The 10539-nt window shown below is 32.3% G+C and overlaps 2 protein-coding genes across 4 annotated transcripts; one reads left to right on the forward strand and one right to left on the reverse strand.

The window, feature by feature from the left end:
• The first annotated feature begins 1993 nt into the window (after positions 1-1993).
• LOC139840046 (putative lipase ROG1) lies at positions 1994-6967 on the forward strand. Of its 3 annotated transcripts, XR_011757203.1 has the most exons (12): positions 1994-2036; positions 2197-2345; positions 3428-3495; positions 4071-4141; positions 4238-4474; positions 4646-4809; positions 4899-4954; positions 5447-5499; positions 5580-5691; positions 5858-5955; positions 6273-6403; positions 6681-6967. XR_011757203.1 is itself a non-coding variant. In XM_071830269.1 (10 exons), exons 1-10 carry the CDS (start codon positions 2221-2223, stop codon positions 6342-6344), a joined length of 1056 nt encoding a protein of 351 aa, XP_071686370.1. In that variant the 5' UTR covers positions 2062-2220; the 3' UTR covers positions 6345-6672. The 3 variants fall into 3 exon arrangements, 1 of the variants encoding a protein (XP_071686370.1); XR_011757202.1 differs by lacking the exon at positions 1994-2036 and having other exon boundaries at positions 2062-2345; XM_071830269.1 differs by lacking the exons at positions 1994-2036; positions 6681-6967 and having other exon boundaries at positions 2062-2345; positions 6273-6672.
• Positions 6968-9389: 2422 nt separating this feature from the next.
• On the reverse strand, positions 9390-10286 carry LOC139843462 (ethylene-responsive transcription factor 5-like). The gene has a single exon (XM_071833541.1). The coding sequence runs from the start codon at positions 10258-10260 to the stop codon at positions 9634-9636; it is 627 nt and encodes a 208-aa protein (XP_071689642.1). The 5' UTR covers positions 10261-10286; the 3' UTR covers positions 9390-9633.
• Positions 10287-10539: the final 253 nt, after the last annotated feature.

The raw sequence follows: 10539 nt of genomic DNA on the forward strand, positions 1-10539 counted from the left end.
GATTAGTTCAACTATGTTAATGTTTTGGTCATATTCATAACCCTTCTGAATCTACAAGGCAAGAACTTTGACCTTGAATAAAACCTAATGGTTGATGGATTAGTCTGCTGGATCATAATAAGATCAGAATCCATTATCTAAATGCAAACGACTTTTGTTAGAGGTAAAGATACGTTAACCAAGTGGCAAGCAGACTCGTTGACCACGAAAACGTCTTCCATTGCAACTAATTTAGCAGCAGACTCATCCACATCCAAGATCACTATCAAGTAAGCAATAGAAAGTCATGCAAGTAATTTATTACATCAATTTATCAATCAATATACAACTCCCAATATTTCAACAACATAAGTAATTACTTTCACAATTAGCCTTTTTGACTAAGGCAGTAAATTAAACATAACAACTGAGATGGTGAGGTTTTAAATGTACCTTTGCAGCAGTTGTCTTGGCTGTGACCCACTGAAATATGGCGCTCTCATGTTTACAAAGATAAAAAAAAAATGATATAGAACCTCTTTTGAATTATTAAAAATCAAATATCTTTCATGTGAAACAGAAAAAAGAGCTTCATCAGAAAATTAACATGTATATATTATTTAGTGCATGAAACAAATTAACACAAGATGACACATCAGATTATGTCCCCTGATTTAAATAATAGTTATAGATTCATAATTATAAAATCTCGAATAAAGTTTGCACTATTCCGAGTAGCAATTGATCTACCACGTCCACCATAGATGTTAAGATAAAGGAATAAACGAAAATATAAATAAACACAAATTAACAAATAGCAACATAACTAAACAGCATACAACACAAAATAACCAACTCATCATACCTTCTTCCTCATCATCATTCTTCTTATTCAAGTTCCCCAAAACGGACCCACTTTTCTTGCTAAACGGCGAAGACCTCATTTTCCTCACCTTATTTTGAGGGGAAGCTTCTGTCATAGGCTTCAAAACTTCAGTAATCAACTTTTGCGTGCCACCTTTCTTTGAAGCAGCTGCAGCGGGCCCACGTTTCTTAGTTGCTCCAGCTGGCGGCTTGGCGGCAGCCGCTTTTCAACCACCTTCTTCTGGTGGTGGTGCTACAACCTCAAAGTCTGAGTCATCAGTGCTCAGTATATCATTTCATGGTCTGAAATCACAGCAACATGAACCTTTTTTTCGAGGCAGCAGATCTTTTTGCTGGAGCTTTCTTTTTCGTAACTTCTGTAATTTTCAGTTGATGTAAATAAATAAATTTCATAGTTCACCACCATACACTTAATATCTCAGGCTATAAAGTAAAAAAAAAAAAAAAAAACTGTTTTTACCTTCTGCTAATTCAGAAGATTCAATGTTGTGTCTAGCTATCCGATCTTCGAGTTCAACAATTTCATAATCATCTGGCTTAGATTGAAAATCTTTTCTTCCCATACGTTTAGCCAAAGAAGGAATTTCATCATCGTCTTCATCTACCAAATTAGTTTTTGCTTGCTTATAATATAGATTAGTTAATCAGTAACTTATCTTCATCACATATAACATAACATAGAGTATAACACATTTACAAATTTACGATTCATCTATAATATAGAATGCGTAGTTGTTTTTAGGAGAGAATTGGTTTTCGACGTGTTTTTCCCTTCAGGATCTGAGATGCCAACGTGGAATTTTTGATTATTAATTAGAGCTAATTGTGATTAATTAACTATATTACACATTAGCAAGAATGTTTAAGATGTAATTAGAGTGCCACATAAGATTAATCTTCATCATGATTTATAAGATGTAAAAGAAAAGATAAAAGATAAAAGATAAATAGATATATAAATAATAAATAGAGAAAAAGAAATAGAAATGTTGATATTGATTTAATTTTGTCAAAATTGAAACACTTTAAAATAATGTCGACGTGATGGAACTCCAAAAAAATACCACCGCACTCGTTAAATCTTCCGTCGACGTCACTGTCACCGTCACCGCCAAGTTTTTTTTTTATTTTTTTTTTATTTTTTATTAATCACCCTCCCTCTCAACTTCCAGGTATTTCATCCGGTTTCTAATTTTGTATTAACCTTCTACGTGATCATAATATCCTTATTTACCCACACTTTTAATTAATTAATATATTATAATCATTTGAAAATTCAGTATATATTTGCTGAAATCGTATTATTTCTTCAATAATTCGTGAATTTCACAGTAAAATATCGCATGCTGTAATAAAATGAAAAACGAAGATATTTGCTCATCGGAGACGGTCGCCGGCGGCGAAAATGTATTCAGTTGTGATGCATCTGATGTTTCTTCCGCCGATCATCTCGTTGTTATGGTCAATGGAATCCTTGGAAGGTTAGATACTTTAATTAACTACCTATAATATGAAATTCAATTAATTCAAAATTTTGTCATATCGGGGAAATTGCCTTATTTATATTATATCTGAAGAATATCTGCTATAAATGTTGCGATTTAGTGTGTGATTCGTAACCTTCTAGTTGATTCTGAGATTAGTAATTAGGGTTTGAACAAGTTATTATCAGTTAGTTGAGTTTGCAAAGATATTTTCAGGTTTATAAGGTGTAACATAAAATCTTAATAATGAATAATAGGTATACGTATGGGGCCTTGTTAACTCACTGCTGTAATTTAATAATATTATTATTTAATGTGTTTGGATAATTGGATAGATTTTGGTTTTTTGCTTGTTAGTACAATACTGTGTTTATATTTAAATGTGTGTGTAAGTTTTACAAAGTAATTTTGGTGTGTAAATATATTTGAAAAAAACTTAATAGTCATGATCGATATGACAGATTATGCAAGCAACAAAGTTGAAAGTCGTTTCATCACTTGGCTTGTGAAACTTTTAACAACTATGTTAAATGAATCAGTATTAAACTACAGTCTTAATATAGTAGGATCTAAAATGATATGAATGAACTGTGACTTCTATATGTATACCATGAATTCTTGGATTAGTGTTACTCTGGATGAGTGGATGGTTAATGAATTAGACAGATAATGTTATGACATGTGTTTGTCAGCAAATATAGAATAAAGTTGTAAACTTTATTCTATAGAATGATACTATTAATTATTGTAAAGTAAGCTGCAAAAGTAATTTGATAACATCTGGTGCATATTTAGTTAAGTTCTTATAAAAGCGTGGTAAATCCAATTGCAATTTTAGCATGTATGATTATCGAGTGGAATAATACGCTCTTTTTAGGTCAAGAAAATTGTTCTGCTTGTTTTTTTTGGTAAACATTTGCTGTATCTACATTGCACTATAATTATATATTCACTGGACACTGATGTTTAGGCAACTTATATTGTTAGGGTGTCTTTTTTGAAGATCTTTTGACATTCTTTAACAAATGTGATACGATATTAAATTGATTTCTGAAGCTAAATGCTTTATTGTGTTACAGTTCTGCAGATTGGAAATTTGCTGCAGAGCAGTTTGTCAAGTCGCTACCAGACCGAGTCTTTGTTCATCGTAAGGCGCATTTTCAGCATATTTTTTTCATATTCGTTTCATGGTTTTTTTTGTTGTCATATCACTAATTTATACTATCCACAGTTTAAGGTTGTGTTGTAATTGGTTTGTCCTTAAGTACATGGTGGAAGTATGGGTGGGTTAGGTTGGTTCAGCAGTAGATCATAACAGGATGAATAGAGCAAACATTTCTTGTTTCTTTGATCAGTTTTATTTCATAAATTCTCAAAGTGTTAAAGGTGATTGCATCAACATGATATTTTTAATCTAGTTTTTTGGAAGGTTAACTGCATCTTAGTTCATTTTAGATAACCTTCAATCTGCTTGACCTGCTTGAGCATCTGACTAGAACCTGTTGTAGTTAAATATATAGCTTAATCCATTTGATCATTTAGCTACAAAACACAACCCATAGGTTATCAGCTAATTGCGTGTGTATATTTTATTATTCTCTATACAGCTTTTGTGTGCAGGATTATCTTATATTATAGACTTCACATTTACATTGTTATAAGGAGTAGTATGTTTATGTATTATAAGCTGCAACTGTTCTGTATGTTGTTTACATAATGCAGGCAGTGAAAGGAATGCAGCATCTCAAACATTGGATGGTGTAGATGTAATGGGCGAGCGATTATCTCAAGAGGTTAGATTATCATCATATTCAATATAAGCATGCTTATCTTTGTGAACGAATACATGTCCTTTCAGATGGCATCCACTAACCCCTTTAGATTGTCAGGTTCTAGAAGTGATTAAGGAAAAGCCAAATCTTCGTAAGATATCTTTTGTTGCACATTCTGTGGGAGGTTTAGTGGCAAGATATGCTATTGGAAGATTGTATAAGCCTCCAAGTGTAAATTCAGGGGATTTATCAGTTGAAAATTGTGAGGACGCAAAGGCCACCATTGGTGGTCTGGTTCCAATAAACTTCATCACTGTTGCAACACCTCATCTAGGTTCAAGGGGAAATAAGCAGGTAGTTTTTGGCTCTTTTGATTCCCCTATATTAGGATGGGCTGTTATGAACTAAAAAGTACACCTTTTTATCAAACTTCGGCCCATTCCTGTTTTAAGTTATATTCTTCTCGTTTGAGTAGCTAGATAATATTTGTTCTTTTTATAATTTCATAAGTTTATGAATTTTTAGGTGCCTTTTCTTTTCGGTGTATCTGCCTTGGAAAAGACAGCTGTTCTTGTTATACATTGGATATTTAGAAGAACGGGTCGGCACCTTTTCCTTACAGATAATGATGAAGGAAAGCCTCCACTACTTAAACGCATGTTGGAAGATGATGGTGATTGTTATTTCATGTATGCTTGTCATACCCTTTTTTCCATTTGAACCACATAAATAAATTGTTGTATTTACCAGATGTGATGTTTTGATTTTTGAATTGCAGGTCAGCATTACGCTCATTCCATCGCCGGGTTACATATGCAAATGTTGGCTATGACCGTATCCTTCTCTTGCTATCGATGTGGCTAGTGGTGGCAAATTGGGTGGGTTGGCTAACAGGGTCAAAGTGGTAGGGGTCAAAAATGAAACTTTCTACCTTGGATTAGAACTGGTCATGTTAAACCAACCTGCACCTTTTCTTTCTTTGAACAAGAACAGTAATTAACATTTTATATATGATTACAGAAACTTCATTATAATATAACAATCTCATTGCTGAAAACAATTTAATTTTTTTATGCAATTTCAATACACTTTGGGTGACTTCCAACCCGTTTTATCCACTTAAACGTTTCCGTTCTAGCTGAATTACAAGTGTTTTTACCCATTTGACCCATGGGAGGGATTATATACACTAATTTGTCTTATATAGTAGTGATATATCCGTAAATGGGTCAATATAGCCACCTCTACGTGTGGCTGAAAATATCCTATGCCATTAGTTATATTTATATTAAAGTTTATTTGTTTTACCTAATTGAAAACAATTAGATATTGTTGGCTGGAGAACTTCATCAATTAGGCGTAACATAGAACTGCCAAAGGTACATCATAAGCTTTGTTTGTGCCATTAACTTTTGTGTCATTGTGTGACGTCATATCTAATGCCAATTTGTGGTTATAGTGGGAGGATTCAGTAAATGAGAAGTATCCTCATATTGTATATGAAGAACGTTGCAAAGCATGTGACTTTGAGCAGGATTCGACAGTGGTTGATAATCCAGATGACGTGGAAGGTTTGTTTCACTAATCATTGTTATCCCACAACATTTTCAGTTATCCTAATCTAAAGATTGCAATCTGTTATTAATGGTGTTCATTTAAATCTGAACTATTGGCAAAAAACTATTAATATTATGATGTTTGTAAAAGTTTGTATTTTCTTATATGTTGTGTGTGTAGAGGAACTGGTGACCGGCCTTTCTCGTGTATCATGGGAAAAAGTAGATGTCAGCTTTCACAATAGTAGATCGAGGTTTGCTGCTCATAGTGTTATTCAGGTACTTCATTAGTATATTTCTGTATCATTTGTTACACGCACACAGATGTACAAACGGAAATCTACTTCTTTGTTTTGGGTACCACATTCTGTTAAATAAAGCCGTGGTTTGCCCCTGGTAAAGCTGATATTATCGTGTGATACTATGACCATCTTTATCAAGGGAAATATGTGTTCTAATAGTGGCAAATTTTTAACTAATGATGTCATTATACATGTTGAAAACACACATTTCTTGTATCTGGGCTCTGGAATTGTGAACATAATAATGAGACATTTTGTAAGCAAGTAGCTAATGATTTTACTTTAATGGTGAAGGTGAAGAATCACAACCTGCATACAGATGGGGCCGATGTTATTCAACATATGATCGATCATTTTTGTCTCTAACGATAGTCCTGCAAAGTTATCTAATACCAGGGTCATGACTTTGAGCATCTTTCGTAAAGGTAAATTCTCGACCACTTCAGCAGAGTTAGATTTGGAGTTTTATAAAATCTAGTAGTCATTTTTTGTCACTAGTATAGGTTGAAAGTTTGGTTTTTTGGGTACTGGGTGAAATGGTCAATTGGGTTGACCTCAAATTGTTCTAATTCCGCAAAATCTGTAAAATAACTACTGTAATGATCCATGATTGTGATCACAAGTGATTTAGGAGGTTATATGCACAAGAAGTACACTTTAGGGACCATTGAACATAATTGTAAACGTATGTTGCATTTGCAGGAAGTATGAGTTCAAATGTGGCCCATTGAACATACAAGTGATATAATGTGTAGTTTGTAAAGAATATATGGTATTATCGTTGGAACGCACTGTAGTAACAAATTATTTTGTATTTCCTTATAAATCTTAGCTCCCGTCCTGTTACAAAAATATTCACGCTTAATCATTGTTTGGGATTTGGGATCATCACATACTTGTAACTTTCATGGCATCTAGCAGCTAGCATCTGTGTGGTGGCTGATGAAGTTAAAATTATAAATGAAATGCGAAAACGCTCATGATATATAAAAAGGTTATTACTTACAGACTATGAATTTAGGCTCGTCTAGGCTCGCGGGCTTGTTCGCGCTCTAAGATGCTCAAGCTAGTTTACTAAACATCTTCAAAATATGTTCAAGCTAAGGCTAGAGCTCGTTTAATCTCGTCTCAAATTGACATTTTAACGAGCCGAACTCTGCGCATACGCACATGCACATTTAGTTTTTTATTTTTATTTTATTTTTACCAAACTTCCAGTTATATTTTACATCACCAAAACCTTTCTTCGTACATATACTCAAATTTAACCTTTCTTCTTACCTAAATTTGACACTCAAATTTAACATTAGAACTTGAAAATTAGATATTGTCACTTATAGTCAAAATTTTCTCTCTTCTCCCTAAAATATTATATTTGGTGGCACGTCACGGTCATTGTAACATATGATCTACTTCCAAAAAGATCAAATTCAGTAGCACGTCATGCCATCACGGTCACTGTGAAAATGGCGGTCTAAAAATTATTTCAAGTAGGCTTTGTTAAAGAATTCATGCATTAAACCATCCAGGCATAGCTTGGATGACCACCAGGACTTCCTGTGAGGGGAGCCACCCGAGTTCGAATCTTGGCGAAGCCATTTCGTTCAAAAAGGGAGCTCACCTGAGGATGCTTCATCTGGGATCCGGGTAAGCCTGGGGGCTCGGGTACCCGAGGGTTTACCGGTCCGTAGGGCTCCAATGTGGGTGTTGCGGGGCGGGTTCCCTCGTTAACCAAAAAAAAAAAAAAAAAAAAAAATCATGCATTAAAATTGAAGTAAATGTTTATTCAATATTTATAGTTTCAATGAACAAAACTGTGTTGGGAACCCACACAATTATAGCCTTCGTTTTTTTTTTTTTTTTTTTTTTTTTTTTTTTTTTTTTTTTTTCAGATAATGTGGTGATGAGTGATGACTATTTATCATGGATAAGTCAAGCTACGCATGTCTTTTATAAGGAGTTGTTTATCTGTCAATTATCATCTTCTATTAAATAAATTAATAATTAATTTAATTATTTTTATAATATAATAATATATTTTCATTATATTATATCATAATTATTATAATTAGATTATTTTTCAGAAATGATATTTTTCCTCAATAAATTACTGATGATGTCATACAACGTAAAATTCAAAATGTGGATAATTGCCTTAGAATAGAAGAATGGAATAAAGGATCTTAGTTGTTAATTTTTGTAATCAAGGTGATAATTTGCAACATTACATATTTACATGTTAGGTGATTACGATATCACTCACATAAACCTAAACCACAGTAAATAGTACGGAGTAGTATTAAAATGTAACTAATTTGTACTGTTAATCATAAAAATCTATAACTACATGGGTGGTAGTCTAATACGAGTAGTAAAGACTTGGTTACGCTTTGTTCCTCTCATAATCGCAACTCCATCTCCCATTTCATTTTTTACAATGATAAACGAGCTGTAGATAGCCAAAAAGTTGTTGCGGAAAATGATTTCGCTTTATATTTCGAAAACTTATAATTAAATATGCACGTCTTACGTACCTTTTATTGAATACTAAGAAATATAAGTATACTTTTTATTAAATGGAAAATGTTTCATTTAAAATAAGAAAAAGTGAAAAACGAAAAGTAAACATGAAAAAAAAAGTTTAAATAACGAAATTATGTCGTTTTGTCACATTAAACGACAATGCCAGTTTTCAGTTTCACTTTTTGAAAATCAAATCATTTTATATTTTTAATACTTCTATTTTCAGTTTTAGGGAAAAATAAAAAGTTTAAATAAAGAAATTATGTCGTTTTGTTACATCAAACTACAATGACAGTTTTCAGTTTCAGTTTTTAAAAATCAAAATCATTTTATATTTTTTAATAGTTCTATTTTCAGTTTCAGTTGTGGTCATTATTCTTAATTGTATTTTTGTTATTTTTATAAATAATATTTATTGGGTTAGAACAGTTATACTACGTAATAAAGATTAAAATAATAAAAAAAGTTACGAGTGTTTTCTCAAATGCTAGTTTTATTAGCTTTTTTACTTTTAATTTTTTTTCCCTGTCTAAAAGATTTACCATATGTTCCAAAGTTTTAGTTTGAGAAAGGAAAAAAAAACATGAATTGGAAAGAAACAAATTTCTTTTGGTGTTCAATGAGTTTTTTTAACGAGAGAAAGAAAAAGAAATAAAAGGAAAACTATGTCGAACTTTCTCTCCACATTTTTTTTCAATTGAGAAAGATCTCACTTTCTTTCCTCTCATTTCTCTTCATTTTATTTCTTCAAAAGCTAAACTAAAAGTTTCTAGCACTTAATTAACTGACGATATTTGGAAACTAGGCATTCATTATCTTTATATGAAAAGTATCTTTCATTGTAATCATACATACATACACATGATACATATAACATAATTTGGTCAATGCAACAAAAAAAGAAAAAAGTATTAAAGTTCCAAGTCTCTACGTAACATCATACATATACATATGCATACACATATACATCTACATATACATAAACTACATTAAATTAAATAATATAATACACGATATTATATAACTGCTGTAGTAAATTACACATTTACACTTAAAATTTACAACATGATAGTGGTAATCCCTAACGGTCGTTAAATATTTTTGAATTACCGTAAACGCCGTTATATTGTCGTTAAGTTACCAACATACAACCAGACGTAAAATTCATGCTAGGATGACTATCTGATGACGGTAAAACCTCAATTAAACCTTTTCTGTTATCATCACCACCGTCATCAACCACCGTCCATCTATTCTTATCACCAACGTCCTCCACCGTCTCCACTTTCACTTCTTTCCGACTCTCCTTATACTCCACCGGAGCATCTCTTTTCCGGCCATTACTCCTCACAACCACCGCAGTTTCCGGTGACTCGTCTGAAATCTCGATCGCGAGCGGAAAATTCAAAATCGCTTTATGTCCACGTAATCTAAACGCCGCCGCATCGTATGCTTTCGCCGCTTCAATCGCCGTGTCGTAAGTCCCAAGCCAAACCCTAGCTCCTTTCTTATTAGGATCACGGATCTCTGCAGCGAATTTTCCCCACGGCCGTTGCCTAACGCCTCTGTAATGCTTATTATTACTCGTAATAATTCTATCGGTCTCGATTGGAGGTTGCTCTTGATGGATGTTAATTATTTGTGGTGATTTGTGGTTGTAATCGGAGAGATGAGAATAGGTTTGAAGAAAAGATGTATCGTCTATGAGAAGGTGTTGACGGATGAGATCTAACGCTGTTGATTCATCTGTTGACGCCATTGATATGTTGTTTATGCAAATAATAATAGTAACGAATAATGAATAATGACGTATATATAGCAGTTGTATTTGTACCGATTCACCATGTTGCACTATACTTAATAATAATAATAATAGTAATAATAATAATAATAATAGTAATAATAATAATAATAATAATAATAATAATTATTATTATTATTATTATTATTATTATTATTATTATTATTATTATTATTATTATTATTATTATTATTATTATTATTATAAATTATCATTTTAAAATATAAATAATTATTA

The sequence above is a fragment of the Rutidosis leptorrhynchoides genome, chromosome 4, assembly GCF_046630445.1.
Source record: "Rutidosis leptorrhynchoides isolate AG116_Rl617_1_P2 chromosome 4, CSIRO_AGI_Rlap_v1, whole genome shotgun sequence".
Classification (NCBI taxonomy): domain Eukaryota; kingdom Viridiplantae; phylum Streptophyta; class Magnoliopsida; order Asterales; family Asteraceae; genus Rutidosis; species Rutidosis leptorrhynchoides.